The 18,796-nt window shown below is 44.6% G+C and overlaps 1 protein-coding gene across 2 annotated transcripts in view; it reads left to right on the top strand.

The window, feature by feature from the left end:
• Window positions 1–13,625, top strand: part of rab30 (RAB30, member RAS oncogene family) — an 82,560-nt gene extending 68,935 nt beyond the window's left edge. For both annotated transcript variants that reach the window (XM_008108158.3, XM_003219349.4), the window contains exon 5: window positions 11,201–13,625. In XM_008108158.3, coding sequence (XP_008106365.1) covers window positions 11,201–11,451 — 251 coding nt within the window. In that variant the 3' untranslated portion in view covers window positions 11,452–13,625. The remainder of the gene's footprint in view (window positions 1–11,200) is intronic.
• The last annotated feature ends 5,171 nt before the right edge of the window (window positions 13,626–18,796 follow it).

Genomic DNA, 18,796 nt, shown 5'->3' with positions numbered 1-18,796 from the left:
AGTGCGTTGCTAGGAGACCAAGTGGGCGGAGCTTAGCCCTCTAACTGGAAGCAATTGGATAAAAACAATTATTCCTCTCCCCCTAATTAGGACTTTATTTTTCTTTTCTTTTTGTTGTATCAACCTAGAGCCGTGGATGATGGGTTGTATTGTCAAATTTCGAGGTTGGGGGGCCTGTCGTTTTGTTGTTTTGTCCGCTGCCCTGATGCCATCACTCTTTTATATATATAGATATATAAAACTAGCATAGCATGTTATTGCGGATAGGGGCCTCCAGCTGATGCAAAGAGACAAGATACCTGGCTCATTCCTAACTGATATAGTAAGCTCAGATATAAAGAGCAAAAAAAGGGCAATTACCTGGTGCAGAAAGGACTCTTCATAGCAGTAAAGGATGCTCGTGTCGTAGAGCATCAGTTTCTGAGCCATTAAGGCCATGATGCAGTTCCGGAGGCGGGAGATGACTTCCCGATCTGGCAACGGCACCGGCTGGGAAGGAAAAAGAGAGGAAACAGCTAAGCAAAATCCTACACTGAACCGTCTTCACATTCAGGACATTTCATGGCAGATCCAAATATGAAAGTGAATGCTGCAGGGCAGGTTTTCTTTGATTATTTCTTCCCAGAAGCAGGTACTGTATATACTCGAGTATAAGCCTAGTTTTTCAGCCCTTTTTTAAGACTGAAAAAGCCCCCCTCGGCTTATACTCGGGTGAGGGTCCTGTTCGGCTTATATTTGGGTCAGCTTATACTCGAGAATATATGGTACAGTAGAGTCTCACTAATCCAAGCTAAACGGGTCGGCAGAAGCTTGGATAAGCGAATATCTTGGATTATAAGGACTGATCAAGGAAAAGCCTATTAAACATCAAATTAGGTTATGATTTTACAAATTAAGCACCAAAACTTCATGTTATACAACAAATTTGACAGAAAAAGTAGTTCAATATACGCAGTAATGTTATGTTGTAATTACTGTATTTACGAATTTAGCACCAAAATATCACAATATATTGGAAACATTGACTACAAAAATGGCTTGGATTATCCAGAGGCTTGGATAAGCGAGGCTTGGATTAGTGAGACTCTACTGTACATTTATTATTTTTTTCTAGTATGATTGGTATTATTACATTTATTATTTTTCTCTATATGTTGCTACTATTACATTATTTATTTATTTATTTATTTATTTGCTGCATTTATATGCCCCCCTTCTCACCCCAAAGGGGACTCAGAGCGGCTTACACATTCAATTTACATACAATATTATATGATTAGCATAGTACAATACTGGTAATAAATTACTATATTGTACTGTATCAATATAGTGTAATATTATTAGTAATATTACATGTAAAATATAATATATAATTAATATTATTGTATTATTAGTATTCTATTGTATTACAATATAATATTGTGATGACCCATGGGCCTTGTAGTCCTGCTCATGACATTGTGATGCCTGATGAAGAAGAAAACTTGGGTTTTTTACCTTCCCAGTCAGAACTGGATTCTTCCCAGACAGATTCTTCCCAGCCAGATCTGGGAACCTTGCACCTGCAAGAGGATTATGTTCCAGAAGTATGTCAAACAAATACTGAGGCTACATCTCCAGTGTTTTCTCGCCATGAGTTTTGTAAACAACAGAGAGGCTTGGAAGCAGCCTCGCGCAGGAGTGCGAGAATAATTGCTAAGAATTTGCCAATTAAGCCTACTTTCCATGAGAATCTTTAAGGAGTCAAACATCTGGTCTCAGAGATTAGCTTTCGGTTCTGGTTCCCAGAGAACTGCTCTCGGCGGGAAAGTTAGACTCTATATAGGTGTTTTCCCCGCGGAGTAACTTTGCGGAGTCAATTCGTCAGCCTCCGGAGCGAGTTGTGTCTGGACAGCGCGCTCCGTCTCTAGCCTCGTTCCTGCTCAAGCCTTGCCTTGTTTCCAGCCTTCGCTCCTGTTTCCCAGCCTCTGTTTACCAACGGACCTTGCCTTGTTTTCCCAGGACTAAACCTTGCCTTGTTTCACGGATTTTACCAAGTTATTCCACGGACCTTGTTCTTGTTCCTCGTTACCTTGTTCCACGTTTCAAGCCTTGTTTCAAGTATCAAGTTATTTCCTAGCCTTGCTCAAGTTCATGGACTAAAGGACCTTGTCATCTCCCCTCACTTTGCCTGGCAAAGTGAGTGTTTCGGTTATTGGATTACAACTTTGGACCTTAATATTTCATATTGGACATTGTTTCTTTGGACTAATTTTGACCTTCCCTGAAAGGTCTACTTCTGGACTAACTTTTACATTTGCTTTTACTAACTTTATATATTTCCTTAATAAAGATATTAGATAGAGTCTGGCCTCTGCGTATGGTTATTGGTGCTCTGTAGCCTGGGTCGTGACAGCTTGACTCCGCCACCCTAAGCACCAATTAACCTCGGCCAGAATGTCTACCGGAGTCGTACCTGGGCCGAGCGGCCAGCCGATTACCTACACCATCGACAAGGATGAGGTGGACCGAATCCGTGATAAGCTCAATGCACAGGATGGAGAAATAAAGGGTTTGAAGGAACGCGGAATCCGTCTTCCGGCCATGGCGTTGCCAACCAAGTTTACTGGAGAAGCTTCTAAGGTTCATGTTTTCCGTCGCCAATGCCAAGCTTATCTAGAGGCCCGTGATGCCGAGTTTCCCCAGGAAGACATCAAGGTGGCGTGGATTTACAGTCTCCTAGACGGGCCAGCGGCTAACTGGGCGACGGCTCTGTTCGACCAAGCCTCCCCACATCTAAGGTCAGCGCAACATTTCTTGGACCACCTTAAGGCGACCTGGGGAATCGAGGACAATTTGGAGGCAGCCGGGCACAAACTCCGCCGCCTCTTCCAAGGAGACAGACCCATGTCTCAGTACATAGCCGAGTTCCGAGTGCTGGCCCACAACACCGGCTGGAACGATGTTGCCCTCAGAGGACAATTTCGGGAGGGTCTCAACATTGAAATGCTGGAGGAAATCTCCAAGGTGGATCCTCCCCAAACGCTGGAAGCACTCATCGATCAATGTTTACGGGCTGAAGTCATGATTGCCAACAGGAAGCAGTGGGTACGAGGCCAGAGCGGTAGAGCTGGGGCAAAACCCCCCGCTCCCGCCAGCGTTCAGCCGCGTCCAGTGTGGAGACCCCCACCACCATCCCCATACCCCAGAGGGAGCGAGGAGGTGCCGATGCAGTTGGGCAATGTGCGTCCCAGATTAGATGCCGCCGAGAAGGCCCGCCGCCAACGCCTAAATCTCTGTTGGTATTGCGGGAATGGGGGCCACTTCGCCAGAGAGTGCCCAGCCAAAGGGAAGCCCGCCGCCCGTCTTGCGGCGGCGTCCTCCACGGAGACGAAGACGTCTGAGGCGGCTGGCACACAGCCGGCGGGGGAAGCCAACGACCGGGCGTAGAGAGGCTCGCCAACCCGGTCAAGAAACCCATTCAAGAGCCGCCAACCGGGGTCCTGTTCCTTCTAGTGGTCACCTTATGGTCAGCAAAAAAGGGACCCGTCATGATCCACGCCATGATAGACTCAGGAGCTACCAACAATTTCATTGATAGAGAGTATGCCGACTCTCTGGGATTACAATATCATGACTTCAAGAATGCCCGTGTGGTGCAAGCCATCGATGGCCGCCCTCTCAAGACGGGCCCCGTAAGCCAGTGGTCGGAACCCACCAGGATGTGGATAAGGGAACATATGGAAGAGATTTCCTTCTTTGTTACTGAGGTTCCCCATTTCCCTGTGATTTTGGGGATTCCATGGCTGACACTTCACGACCCAAGCATCTCCTGGTCCAACAGAGAATTGCAGTTTGCTTCAAAGTACTGCCAAAACCATTGCCTCGTAGCCAAGGTCTGCCATGCCACAGACACCGAGCCCATTATCACCTTGCCAAAGAAGTACTCCGAGTATTGGGATGTATTCAATTAAAAAGAAGCCGAAAAATTACCCCCACATAGACCTTATGACTGTGCCATTGACTTGGTGGAGGGGGCCCCGATCCCGCGAGGGCATCTCTACTCCCTGACTGAACCAGAGCAAGAAGCTCTCAGGGAATTCATAGAGACAAACCTTCGCAAGGGATTCATCAGACCCTCTCAATCCCCAGCCGCCTCCCCAGTGATGTTTGTGAAGAAGAAGTCAGGGGAATTACGCTTGGTGGTGGACTACAGAGCATTGAATAATATCACCAAGCGGAACAGCTATCCCCTGCCCTTAATCTCGGATTTACTAGACCGACTTCGAGGAGCCAAGGTTTACACCAAGCTGGATCTTCGGGGAGCTTACAACTTAGTTCGCATCAGAGAAGGGGACGAGTGGAAGACCGCCTTCCAGACTAAATTCGGATTATTCGAGTCCCGAGTTATGAATTATGGATTATGCGGAGCTCCCGCAACGTTCCAGCATTTTGTCAATGACATTTTCCAGGACTACCTAGATAGGTTCTTGATAATCTACCTGGACGATTTTTTGGTGTTTTCTAGATCACAATCAGAACATGAGAACCACGTCAAAATGGTGTTGCAACGATTGCGGGATCATGGACTTTATGCCAAGCTAGAAAAATGCGCTTTTGATCTACAAGAGGTAGATTTCCTTGGATACCGTATCTCGCCTCTAGGGCTCTCCATGGATCCAGCCAAGGTTTCAGCAGTATTGGAATGGCGGGCGCCAACTAACAAGAAGGAGGTGCAGCGATTCTTGGGGTTCGCGAACTATTACCGTAAGTTCATTCCAGATTTTGCCCGCTGGTCTGACCCAATCACTAGCTGCATCCGTGGAAAACAGCCCTTCCGCTGGACTGATCAAGCAGAGAAAGGGTTCCAGCAACTAAAGAAATTATTCACATCCCAGCCAATCCTTCAGCATCCAGATCCTGAAACCCTTTTTGTGGTGCAAGCGGACGCCTCTGATGTGGCAATTGGGGCTGTGCTCCTACAACCGGTGGGAGATCACCTTCATCCTTGTGCCTATTATTCTCGTCAACTAACCGCACCAGAGAGAAACTATACCATTTGGGAAAAAGAACTATTAGCCATAAAGGCAGCTTTTGAAACTTGGAGACATTGGCTAGAAGGGGCCAAATTTCCCATTGAAGTCCACACTGATCATCGGAATCTAGAACATCTAAGAACTGCCCGCAAGCTAAATCAGAGGCAGCAACGTTGGGCTTTATTCTTTGAACGTTTCAACTTCCAGATTCATTATGTGACCCCAGCCCAAACCAAGCAAGCAGACGCCCTGTCACGTAAACCGGAATACGCTGCAGGACGCAAGGAGACCTTTGAATCCCAACTACTACAACCCGAGAACTTTGCCACGCTCACAGTGGGGAACACCAAATCCACTCCCATTGATTCAACTCCCTCTACTCCAGGGCCCATCTGTGCTCAAGAAATCAGGGCTAGTCAGCAAGCAGATGCCTGGGCGCAGGATCAACTTCGTCAAGGTCTGCATTTTCCCTTTTCGCTTAAAGATGGACTGCTTTGCTATAGAAATCATGTTTATATCCCACCCGGACCGGGCAGGGAAAAAGCACTTCGTCTGTGTCATGACTGCAAACCAGCAGGGCATTTCGGACTATTTAAAACCATGCATTTGATCCTAAGAGATTTCTGGTGGCCCAAGATCCGCAAGGATGTGGAAAAATATGTTAACACCTGCCCAGTATGCCAGCGCTCCAAGATAAGAAGGGAGAAGCCCTCAGGGCTTCTACACCCCCTTCCTAACCCATCTCGCCCATGGGAAATAATTTCTGCGGATTTTATCACTGACTTACCACCTTCCTGTGGATTCACCACGATCCTAGTGGTGGTGGACCTTTTCACCAAGTTAGCCCATTTCATTCCCTGTGAAGGTCTTCCCACAGCCCAAGAGACTGCAGATTTATTCCTCCAACATGTTTTCAGACTACATGGATTGCCCAAGAGTTTGGTCACAGACCGTGGATCCCAATTCACCTCTCGTTTCTGGAAGGCACTACAAAAACTATTGGGCATAGACTCTCGTTTATCTTCAGCTCATCATCCCCAAACGGATGGGCAAACGGAGCGCACCAATGCCACTTTGGAACAGTACCTTCGCTGTTATGTAAACTACCAACAGGACAATTGGGCTTCTCTGTTACCACTGTCGGAATTTGCCTACAACAATGGAGTCCAGGCTTCTACAAAAGAAACGCCGTTCTTTGCAAACTACGGCTTCCATCCACGTTTCTTTCCCCCTGTCATTGAAACTTCAGAAGTTCCCGCAGCAGAAGATTGGCTGCAGGAACTCACAGCGGTGCAACAACTTTTGCTCCAGCAACTGGAACAAGCCAAGGAGGACTATAAACGTCACGCGGACAAACATCGCCAGCCGGGCCCCGAAATCAAGGTAGGAGATCGGGTTTTTCTGTCCACTCGCTTTTTGCCCTCCCATCGCCCTTGCCGGAAGTTAGATGCCCGTTTCATTGGCCCCTATCCAGTGGTGGCGCAACTTAACCCCGTGACTTTCAAACTCCAACTTCCGCGCTCAATGCGCATTCACCCAGTGTTTCACCGCTCCCTGCTCCTTCCGGCGGATGGTGTGCGGCCAGATGTAGACCGGCCGGCCCCCGTCCCTATTTTGGTGGATGGGGAGGACGAGTTCGAGGTTCAGGACATTTTGGATTCTCGCTTTCACCGCCGCCGCCTGCAATATCTCATTGACTGGGTGGGTTTTGGCCCTGAGGAACGCTCTTGGGAAGACGCTTCCACAGTTCACGCTCCTGATCTAACCCGTCGCTTCCATCAGACCTATCCCGCCAAGCCACGACCTCGCGCCTCGGGGAGAGAGTCCCAGTTTGGGAGGGGGCTTGAGGAGGGGGATAGTGTGATGACCCATGGGCCTTGTAGTCCTGCTCATGACATTGTGATGCCTGATGAAGAAGAAAACTTGGGTTTTTTACCTTCCCAGTCAGAACTGGATTCTTCCCAGACAGATTCTTCCCAGCCAGATCTGGGAACCTTGCACCTGCAAGAGGATTATGTTCCAGAAGTATGTCAAACAAATACTGAGGCTACATCTCCAGTGTTTTCTCGCCATGAGTTTTGTAAACAACAGAGAGGCTTGGAAGCAGCCTCGCGCAGGAGTGCGAGAATAATTGCTAAGAATTTGCCAATTAAGCCTACTTTCCATGAGAATCTTTAAGGAGTCAAACATCTGGTCTCAGAGATTAGCTTTCGGTTCTGGTTCCCAGAGAACTGCTCTCGGCGGGAAAGTTAGACTCTATATAGGTGTTTTCCCCGCGGAGTAACTTTGCGGAGTCAATTCGTCAGCCTCCGGAGCGAGTTGTGTCTGGACAGCGCGCTCCGTCTCTAGCCTCGTTCCTGCTCAAGCCTTGCCTTGTTTCCAGCCTTCGCTCCTGTTTCCCAGCCTCTGTTTACCAACGGACCTTGCCTTGTTTTCCCAGGACTAAACCTTGCCTTGTTTCACGGATTTTACCAAGTTATTCCACGGACCTTGTTCTTGTTCCTCGTTACCTTGTTCCACGTTTCAAGCCTTGTTTCAAGTATCAAGTTATTTCCTAGCCTTGCTCAAGTTCATGGACTAAAGGACCTTGTCATCTCCCCTCACTTTGCCTGGCAAAGTGAGTGTTTCGGTTATTGGATTACAACTTTGGACCTTAATATTTCATATTGGACATTGTTTCTTTGGACTAATTTTGACCTTCCCTGAAAGGTCTACTTCTGGACTAACTTTTACATTTGCTTTTACTAACTTTATATATTTCCTTAATAAAGATATTAGATAGAGTCTGGCCTCTGCGTATGGTTATTGGTGCTCTGTAGCCTGGGTCGTGACAAATATTATGAATATTATATGTATATATAATATGTTATAATTTTTATATATTATTATAATTTATATTGTACTAGCTGTGCCCGGCCACGCGTTGCTGTGGCGAAGTCTGGTGGTATGGGAAATAAAGTATTGAGGAATTGGTGGTAGTTAAGGTCAAGGGTCAAGGTTTTCTCCTGACATTAAGTCCAGTTGTGTCTGACTGCACACTGAAGTGGATTATATGGCAGTGTGGAGTCAAGATAATCCAGTTCAAAGCAGATAATATAAGATTATAAATGGGTTATATAGCTGTGTGGAAGGGCCTTGAGTCTACACTGCCATATAATCCAGTTAAAATCTGATAATCTGTGGAAGAGGCCTAAGTGAGGCCTAACTGTGCCTGTCCCCTGGGCTGAGGAGGTTGCTAGGAGACCAAGTGGGCGGAGCTTAGCCTTCAAACTGGCAGCAATTGGATAAAAACTATTATTCCTCTCCCTGTAATTAGGACTTTATTTTTCTTTTCTTTTTTGTTGTATCAACCTAGAGCCGTGAATGATGAGTTGTGTTGTCAAATTTCGAGGTTGGGGGGCCTGTAGTTTTGTTGTTTTGTCCGCTGCCCTGATGCCATCACTCTTTTATATATATAGATTGTATGCACATATAATTTGTAAGCCACTCTGAGTCCCCTTTGGGGTCAGAAGAGTGTGATAAAAATGTAGTAAATAAATGCAGTAAATAAATAAATAATAAATACATAAATTTTAGACTTGGGCTCGCCCAAAGTCTGAAATAACTTGAAGGCACACAACAACAACAACAACAACAACAACAACAATCCTAATTAACTTGACTATCTCTTTGGCCAGAAGCAGGACCACATTTCCCATTGAAATCCTGATCAATGTATGTTGGTTAATATTGTTTTTATTTTAAAATATTGTATTGTTCTTTCATTGTTCTTGTTGTTGTTGTTGTTGTTGTTGTTGTTTTTGCACTACAAATAAGACATGTGCAGTGTGCATCGGAATTTGTTTGTATTTTTTTTCTCCAAATGATAATCCGGCCCCTCAACAGTCTGAAGGATTGTGGACCGGCCCTCGGCTTAAAAAGTTTGGGGACCCCTGGTCTAGGTGGAGAAATGGCAGTGGTGGCCAGGGTTGGCTGGGCCTCTATGCATTGGTTCTTTCCTGTCTGCACAGAATGACCCTTGACTTATCCACATCATTTTGGCCCCAGAACCTGTCCTCGTTTTATACATGACTTTGAAATATACATGAATATATATGGCGAATTGTGTTGCACATTTATCCATGAGAGACACAGGATGGTTTTTAGAAATCTATTTAAATGAGACAGAAACTCTGCCTTGTATTGCATTTCTCCTGGTGGCTCATATTTACATTATACAGTATTTGGAGGTGAGGCAGGAAGCATCCATCTTGACCTCAAATAGAAAAATATTGAAAAGAATCCTTTAAAAAACAGAACCTTCCCTCTCCCTGCTAGAGACATGAGTCTTGTGGCAGCTTCAGTTAAGAGTTTCGGCAATTAATCCCAGTTTGAGCTTTACTGTGTCTGTTTTTAGAGTCCATCAATTCAGAATTAGGTCTCATGGTCCAGAAGAGTTCCTCAGGGGAAAGGCCTAACTGGCCAACTTTGTCTTTGGACTCTCTCTCCCCAATTTATGAAAATTATGTGGCTACTCCCTGCATTCTTCACCATTGGCTGTGCTGAATAAGACTGTTTGGATTTGCAACCCAACATAATTTGGAGAGGCATGAGATCTCCACCTTTCCTTGCAGTAATTTCATGGAGGCATTATAAACAGTTTAAGGGTTTTGTCTGAGTATCCCTCTATGAAATCCAAAATAATCTAAATTGTCCATGTGGGTGGCTGAGATAGTGACACCTTTGCTTTCTGATGGTTCAGTATACACAAACTTTGTTTCATGCACAATAGTATTTAAGATGTTTTATAAAATAATCCATGTGCATAAGGTATATGTGAAACGTAAATGAATTTCATATATAGACTTGGACCCAATCTCTGTATATACAATATCTATGTATATTCAGATACAAGTATTCCAAAAGCTCCAAACTCTTCTAGTCCAAATCTGTTGGCTGTTAAATGTATTAATTGACTTGCCATGTTCACAAGCTGCACCTTCATCTATTTTTTAATAGTAACGCCAAAAATCAGAGCTGGCCAACCACAGTAAGTCTCGGTGCCTGTTTTCTACTTCTGAGACCCTTGAAGACTGTAGGGACTACAAAAACATATTAGAAGGAAAGAAAAAAAACATAGAAATGCACAAAAGTCCATTTTTGGATTGTAAAAAGCGGATATTTTTTGAATAGTACAGAGGAGCCTTGCTACCTCTGTAATAAGTTATTTCCCACTCCTGAAGAGTCAGTTCACCCTTTGGAGGGACCACAAAGTTATACACAGTGCTATGCCTTAAGAAAATAATATGTGACCCCAGGATCATAATTGGCCCATCCCTGCCATAAATGAAGGGGATCTATAGTTTTTTCTGTTGCATGTTTATAGTAATTCCTCTTTCTGGGACACAGAATCAGAGTTGGAAGAGGCCACAAGGGCCGTCCAATCCCATTCTGCCAAGCAGGAACACACAATCAACACACTCCTTGACAGATGCTTAAAAATACCTCCAGAGAAACAGATTCCTTTTTTCATTTATTATCCCCATATCACTCTCTGGCTAGATTTTGGCTTGTATGACAGAGAAGGCATACTCTGTAGTGGTCCCTCAGCTTTGGAATTCCCTCCCTAGGGAGATTAGACTGGCCTCAAACCTGTCTGCCTTCATCAAACAGCTTAAAACATGGCTCTTTCAGTGTGCATTTGAACATTCACTAACATGATAGACCCCGATCATTGACACACTGTTTCCTAGCACTTTCTTTCCCTTCCTATTTATCCTATCCCACATTATCCCAGGCAACTCTCGGACACTTGCCCATGCACTTTATTAAATGGCCTTGAAATTGTGTAGTTTTTATATGCCCGATTCCTTTTTATCCATAGTGGTTGATGCTTGTATCATTACCTCATTTTGTATGGTCATTATGTGTTTTTACTGTATGTTGTGTTTTAACTGCTTATTTGATTCGATTATTGTATCATTGTTTCTCAGTTATAGATATTGGTTTTGTTATATTTTGCTTCTGTTTTGCGCTTGGCCCCATGTTAGCCACCCCGAGTCCCTTTGGGGAGATGGTGGCGGGATAGAAAAATAAAGTATTATTATTATTAAGTCCCCAAATCTTGCAGAATCACTGTTGGGTTTGTGTGTTTTTCTGTCTGTCGTCAGAAACTAATCTTCCGTCTCCCGGCTTTCTCTGCACAGGCAATAAGATCGATTTGGCAGACAAACGAGAAGTCTCCCAACAACGAGCAGAAGAGTTTTCTGAAGCCCAAGACATGTACTATCTGGAGACGTCGGCGAAGGAATCTGATAATGTGGAAAAACTCTTTCTGGACTTAGCTTGCCGGCTGATCAGCGAGGCGAGGCAGAACACACTTGTGAACAATGTGGAGTCGCCATTACCGGGCGAAGGGAAAAACATCAGCTATTTGACTTGCTGTAATTTCAACTGATAAATGAGTCCAGCCTCCAAGGGTGATGACTGTTTCTCCTTGCCAAGGCCTCTCCTGAGAGAGGACGTTCCTGCCGCCTTGACCCAGCCTGACTGATGGATGTAGTCAGCTTCCCAATCTTGAAGCATGGCCAGCTGGCCGCTTCGCCTGCGGGGTCAGCGTAGAATATAACCTGGTTTATTTCCTTTAAAAAAAAACATTTCCCTGTAACATGGAAGAGGTTAGGATTCAAGAAGGTGGGCTAGGTATCGACGGCAAGTAGACATCAGGTTGTTTCTTCGCATCTTGGAAACAACTAGGAAAGCTTCTCCTGGAAATGGCGAATAACACAAGGTCTCTCTTGTGCAAGATGTTTCGGTTCTTTAAATAAGGAAATCAAAATGCACATCAGCCATTTGATGGTTGTCCTGGGTTGCTAGCTCAGCCAATACCTGTATATAGATTACGGCCCCAAAGCATCGGTTCTTAGGGCACGACTCAACAAAGTATGCGTGTGTGTGTTTGTGTGAATGTGTGTATTCCATTTTTTTAAAAACGAAGTGTTAATGTCTCTCCCACGTTCAGGCACTTTCACTGAAATGGAAGTAAATGGAACTCCAATACTATGAAACCAATGTTCTTTGAGTATAGCAGCTGAGTGAACAATTCCCCCAGGCTAAATTTTAGAGACTGTCCATTGTTGGTCATTCTGTTCTGTACAGGAGCTAGAAAATGCTCTCAAACAATGTTCTGATTGTAAGCAAGCAAACCTTTCTTCAGTTGGTACAAAGCAACTCCTAGAGTAGTTCTTTTAGACTGGATGCATTTTATGGAGATTTAAATGTTGGCTTCTAGAAAGGCTTGATTTTAGCTTATTGAAGAGGAGCATTACAAGTCCTCTTGTCAACTTGACTTGGTCAAGTAAGTGTTCCACAAAGTGTAAAAATCAACGTTTTTTTGTACTGTTCCCTCACACAGTGGGTCTTCCCTTCCCAGTAGACCATGCATACATGACCCAATAAGTGTTCTTAATGTCCTTGATTATTTCAGGACTTAAGAGAAATAGCCCTTTCTTTGGAATAACTGATACCTTAAATTTTGGACATCATACCCTGTTGTCTGTTTATAGGGATATTATAATGCCAAGCCCTATGAGATCTGATGACTGACATATACATGTGGCCAATGTCAGTACAGATGGTTTGTGGAGTGTGCTGCTCCAGGCCCGCTTGCAGGCTTTTATCTTCATATTCCTTGCCAAAACCTTATATCAGAAGGCCTTGAAGGCCTAAAACTGTGTCATCATCAACCAGAAGATGAATATGTGTCATGCTTTTAACTGGAACAGCAATACATATAGCACTTGATTGGCAGCCATTTGGGGAGGGTGGGGAAGATTTCTCATTGTGAAGCAAGTGCACAATTTCATAGGGTTTTTTATAAGCTTAGGAATTTTTAAAAAGCAGCGCATGTTCCAAATTTATTACCAAGTTTTAGCCAGGCTGCGATCATCTTGCAAAGCTATGGCTCTGAGTAGTGATTTCAAATCACAGTGTCCAAAGGCCTTCCCTATAACCTAGTCGCTTGCAGGCTCTTGCGATTGTAGCTCCTCTGGTTTGTCTGCTCTCTTGGTCTTAAGTGTGTGTGTGTGTGCGGATGTGTAATTGTTGGCTTGGGCAACTCTGTAGATCCGAAACCTCAACCTTGGAAGCATTATGGAATGTGTCCTGCCTTCATGTCCATCATGACGACACCTGTAGTGCCATGTTCAAAGAATGCGTCGGATTTTTCTTTTCAGATGAACTGACACAGGCAACTCTTTTGATGTTGACTCAATTACCCTAAAAGGGAGGATGAACTGTCTGGGTCAGTATGGACCCCTAAGAGATTGTAATTTTAGTATTAATTTTCTGGTTATTCTGTACTTAGTATTAATTAGTTTGACATTTGCGGAAGAGAGCGGACATGGTATGCTGGGAAAAGGATGAATGCTATGCCAGAGGGCACCTGACTCATTCCCCAGTGAAAGCAGGAAAGAACCTCTGTAAGGACACATCTGCGTCTGCTATTTCGAGAGGGCTTGCACTGGGGAAGTTTCTGGGGATTGGTGTTGATCACTCAGAGGTGGTCTCTTTTGCATTAAAAAGCTGCTAAAGAATTAGCCTTTTTAAGAATAAAGCTGACATTTTCAAAAAGTGTGATTTTTTCCCCTCTGCACAAGGATTTCTTGATTTCAGAAGTACTAATGTAAATCAGAATTTGCATGTAGGGGATCCCACCAGTTCCCACCAGGTACAGAAATATAAAATATCTCACTAGATCAGAGAGAGAAGCACAGGGTATTTTTTTCAGAATTCTGGATGGTCATAGCCATATTGGATGGGATTCTTTTAATGGTATGCACATTCACAATACCATCTATTCATCTCTCTTTTTGGATCAATGTAGAGGTTGGTATTTTCTTCCATTCTCCCTCCACACTAAACTAACCCCCCCCCCCAATCCAGCTTTCTGTGCCAGGTACAGAGCATGAGGGGAATTGGAGAAGCATCTGGCTCTGTCCCTGTACAGTTATAAAATGCAGGGACCTCTAGTAGATGGCATAATAATCATTTTTGTGCCTGGTTATGGGGACATAGCCCAAAACCTCTCTGAATCTCACCAGGCACAGAATGTCTCAGAGAGGGAGGTTATAGCTAACTCCCTAAGTTGCTCCTGACTGGGCAAGGTTTCCAGGCCATTTACCATCTGAATTGCCCTCCTCTGGACATGTTACAACTTCCAAATATCAACATGATAATCACTTATCTAATATCACTCATATTCACTGAGCTGAGAACTGAACTCGATACTGCCATTTGCATCTCATACACTCAATCAGTATGTTATAGCCACTTCCCTTTTTTAAAAAAGCAACATATTTATTGTTAAAGGTAAAGGTTTCCCCTGACGTTAAGTCCAGTTGTGACCGACTGGGGGTTGGTGCTCATCTCTATTTCTAAGCCGAAGAGCCGGCGTTGTCCATAGACACCTCCAAGGTCATGTGGCCGGCATGACTGCATGGAGCGCCGTTACCTTCCCGCCAGAGTGGTACCTATTGATCTACTCACATTAGCATGTTTTCGAACTGCTAGGTTGGCAGGAGCTGGGGCTAACAGCGGGCGCTCATTCCGCTCCCAGGATTTGAACCTGGGACCTTTTGGTCCGCAAGTTCAGCAGCTCAGTGCTTTAACACACTGTGCCACCAAGGGCCCCTTATTTATTGTTATGTGACTTCAAATTAAATGTGTTCTAGGCTTCTGTTGGCAAGATTTCTCCAGCAACTTGCTCTGGGGCTGAGAGAGCTTTTCATGACTGAGGAGCAGTCTGAAATCTGATCTACTGCAGTTGCGGTCCAACACTTAAATCACTATACTATCTTGGCTAAGGACTCTTAGCCTGGATCTACTTTGTCATATAATGCAGTTTGGAACCCCATTTTATGTTTAGTGTAGATCAGTAGTTCTCAACCTGTGGGTTCCCAGGTCTTTTGGCCTACAACTCTCAAGGGTCTGGAGAACAAACCCTATGAGGAGCGGCTTAAAGAGCTGGGTATGTTTAGCCTGCAGAAGGCTGAGAAGAGACATGATAGCCATATACAAATATGTGAGGGGAAGTCATAGGGAGAAGGGAGCAAGCTTGTTTGCTGATGCCCTGGAGACTAGGACACGGAACAATGGCTTCAAACTACAGGAAAGGAGGTTCCACCTGACTTCCTCAGTGTGAGAGCTGTTCGGCAGTGGAACTCTCTGCCCCAGACTGTGGTGGAGGCTCCTTCTTTGGAGGCTTTTAAGCAGACGCTGGATGGCCATCTGTCGGGGGTGCTTTGAATAAGATTTTCCTGCTTCTTGCAGGGGGTTGGACTGGATGGCCCATGAGGTCTCTTCCAATTTATGATTCTATGAAATCCCAGCCAGTTTACAAGCTATTGGGATTTCTGGGAGTTGAAGGCCAAAGCATCTGGGGACCCACAGGTTGAGAACCACTAGTGTAGACTCATATAATGCAGTTCAATGCATTTACATTATATAGCAGTGTGGATCCAGCCTCAGAAGTCCTGCTAAGAACCTGAAGGAAAACCTTGATAGTCTTTCCATCATTTGCTATAGGATTGGTATGGCCATATTTTGGACGGGATGTGTGTAACTAGTGCCTTATTTTAACTCTTTATTCTCCATTAACAAACTATGCAGTAAGGCGCAATTATTGCACCACATGCCAACCTGCATGGCAACCTTTCTTGCAAACAATCTGAGCAGCTGCAGGCATATCAAGGTTTCAGGAATCCTTTGGATAGCTACAAGGAACCTCCTTCCAGGCTCTCACATCACCAGGCAAAATGGAAGCATGCAGTGCCTTGAGTCAAGGCCATTTAAACTACTTGCTTCAGATAGCTCAATCAGCAATTCATTGTTCCATAAGCATGGGTTTCCTACACTTGTGCTCCAGATGCTGCTTTCATTTCCCACAGCTGACACCAAAGCCTAACAAACCTCACTGATAGAACAGAGCAGCTACAAACAGTACTGTTTCTAAGGCATTCTTTCAATCCCCCTTGCCCTTTAGTATAAAAATTAACAAAAAGAAATGTAATACAAAATCAGTGGGGTGTTCTAGGAACTTCAGTCCAATAAATAAGGCATTCTGGTGAGGTAGAGATCCTCTACAACTATATTAACATTTGAATTAAGTACAGCAATCCTTACATGCTTGCAGGTTTAATCTCGGATTTGTGGTCATAGAATCATAGAGCTGGAAGAGACCGCATGGGCCATCCAGTCCATGCCATACAGGATCACAGAATCAAAGCACCCCCGACAGATGGACATCCAGTCTCTCATTTAAAAACTTCCAGAGAAGGAGATGCCAACATGCTCTGTGGCAGCATATGCTACTACCGAACAGTTCTACCCATCAGGAAGTTCTTCCTAATGTATATGTGGGATTCTTCTCCCTGCAATTTGAACCCATTGCTCTGTGTCCGTCTCCAGAATGGCAGAAAACACATTCCCCCCTCCTTAAAGTGGCATCCTTTTAAATATTTTAACATGGCCATCATGTCACCTCTCTGCCTTCTTTTCTCCAAGCTATACATTCCCAGCTGTTCCTCCCAGTGCTTGGTTTCCAAACTGTTGATCATTTTGGTAACCCTGATTTGGACATGTTCCAGCTTGTCAGCATTCTTCTTGAATTGTGCCCAGAACTGGACAGTCTTATTCCAGGTGAGGCCTGACCAAAGCAGTGGGACTATAACTTCTCCCGATCTCAACACTGTCCTTTGATGCAGCCTAGAATTAGTAATAATAATGTTATTTCTTACCCGCCTAAATACACATATGAAAAGGTATTTCTTATATATATATACACACACACACACACACACACCAAAGATTAAAATATAGTGCGTTTAAAATTCATGATTAAAACTGGGTAGGCCTGCCGGAAGAGATAGGTCTTCAAATGTGTTTTAGATTCCGACAGCTCATTTCAAATCTATTCCAGCAGGTTGTTCCACAGTCTTGGGGCAGCTAATGGAAATGTCATCTGGATGTTGGTTACCAGTTGGGTTCTGGTTGGAACAGCTGCTCCCCAGATTGCACAGAAGGTGATCCTGTAGGTAACCTGGACCCAACCATGTAGGGCTTTAAAAGTCAAAACCATCACTTTGTACTTTCCCCAGAAACCAACTGGCAGCCAGTGGAGTGACTTTAGTGTGGGTGTAATATGCTCATTCCTGGATGTTCCTTTAACCAATCTCGCTGCTATATTTTGAACCAACTGGAGTTTCCAAACATGGCTTTTTTACATTGCAGAATTTCATTGGCTTTATTGGCTGCTACATTGTACTGTTGACTCGTGTTCAGTTTGTGGTTTAATTGAACTCCTAGTTCCCTAGGTTGCCCAATGGCATTTTATCTAGGAAGTTAGGTCACACTATGGAATCATAGAATTGTAGAGTTGGAAGAGACCTCACGGGCCATCCAGTCCAACCCCCTGCAAGAAGCTGGAAAATCCGATTCAAAGCACCCCTGACAGATGGCCATCCAGCCTCTGCTTAAAAGCATCCAAGGAAGGAGCCTCCACTACACTCCAGGGCAGAGTTCCACTGTCGAACAGCCCTCACAGTGAGGAAGTTCTTCCTGATGTTCAGGTGGAATCTCCTTTCCTGTAGTTTAAAGCCATTGTTCTGCATCCTAGTTTTCTGCAGGGCAGCAGAAAACAAGCTTGCTCCCTCCTCCCTATGACTTCCCTTCACATATTTGTACATGGCTATCATGTCTCCTCTCAGCCTTCTCTTCTGCAGGCTAAACATACCCAGCTCTTTAAGCCGCTCCTCATAGGGCTTGTTCTCCAGAACCTTGATCATTTTAGTCGTCGTCCTCTGGATGCTTTCCAGCTTGTCAACATCTCCCTTCAACTGCGGTGCCCAGAATTGGACACAGTATTCCAGGTGTGGTCTGACCAAGACAGAATAGAGGGGTAGCATGACTTTCCTGGATCTAGACGCTATACCCCTATTGATGCAGGCCAGAATCCCATTGGCTTTTTAAGCAGCTGCATCACATTGTTGGTTCATGTTTAACGTTGTCCACGAGGACTCCAAGATCTTTATCACATGTACTGTTGTCGAGCCAGGTGTCCCCCATTCTGTAGCTTTGCATTTCATTTTTTCTGCCTAAGTGGACTATCTTACATTTGTCCCTTTTGAACTTCATTTTGTTAGTTTCGGCCCTTCTCTATAATCTGTCGAGATCGTTTTGAATTCTGCTATCTTCTAGAGTGTTGGCTATCCCTCCCAGTTTGGTGTCATCTGCAAACTTGATGATCGTTCCTTCTAACCCTTCGTCTAAGTCATTAATAAAGATGTTGAACAGAACCGGGCCCAGGATGGAACCCTGTGGCACTCCACTGGTGAACATATTTGAGCTGTGTTGAGTCAGGCTTAGCTATCAAATCTTTGTTTACTGGAAGGAAATCAAATTGCCTTGCTCACTTAGTAGGGTGGTTAAGGGGGAAAGAGTGGGATGTTGGGATGTGGTGGGGAGAGCATAAGGAGGAAGAGTGCATGTGTAGGTTCCTTCATTCATGTAGGAAAAGGGGTGGGATGGGGTCATGAGCAAGGGGGTTTCTTCATGCGCTCACTCAAGTAGAAGGGTGCACAAGGAAGGGTGTGGACATTCATTTCTATCTCTCTTGTTAATGTATAACGTATAGGCCTGCAAAAATGGAAATCGTAAGAAGAGGCTACTGAAAGATAAATAATCATTGGGTACGTTTTAGAAGAATCTTTGGGTGATCTACAAAGGTTCCTAATGCTCTCACTTAG

The sequence above is a fragment of the Anolis carolinensis genome, chromosome 3 (genome assembly GCF_035594765.1).
Source record: "Anolis carolinensis isolate JA03-04 chromosome 3, rAnoCar3.1.pri, whole genome shotgun sequence".
Classification (NCBI taxonomy): domain Eukaryota; kingdom Metazoa; phylum Chordata; class Lepidosauria; order Squamata; family Dactyloidae; genus Anolis; species Anolis carolinensis.
The sequence above is the reverse complement of the archived record's forward strand: the minus strand, read 5'-3'. Positions and strand labels throughout refer to the sequence as shown.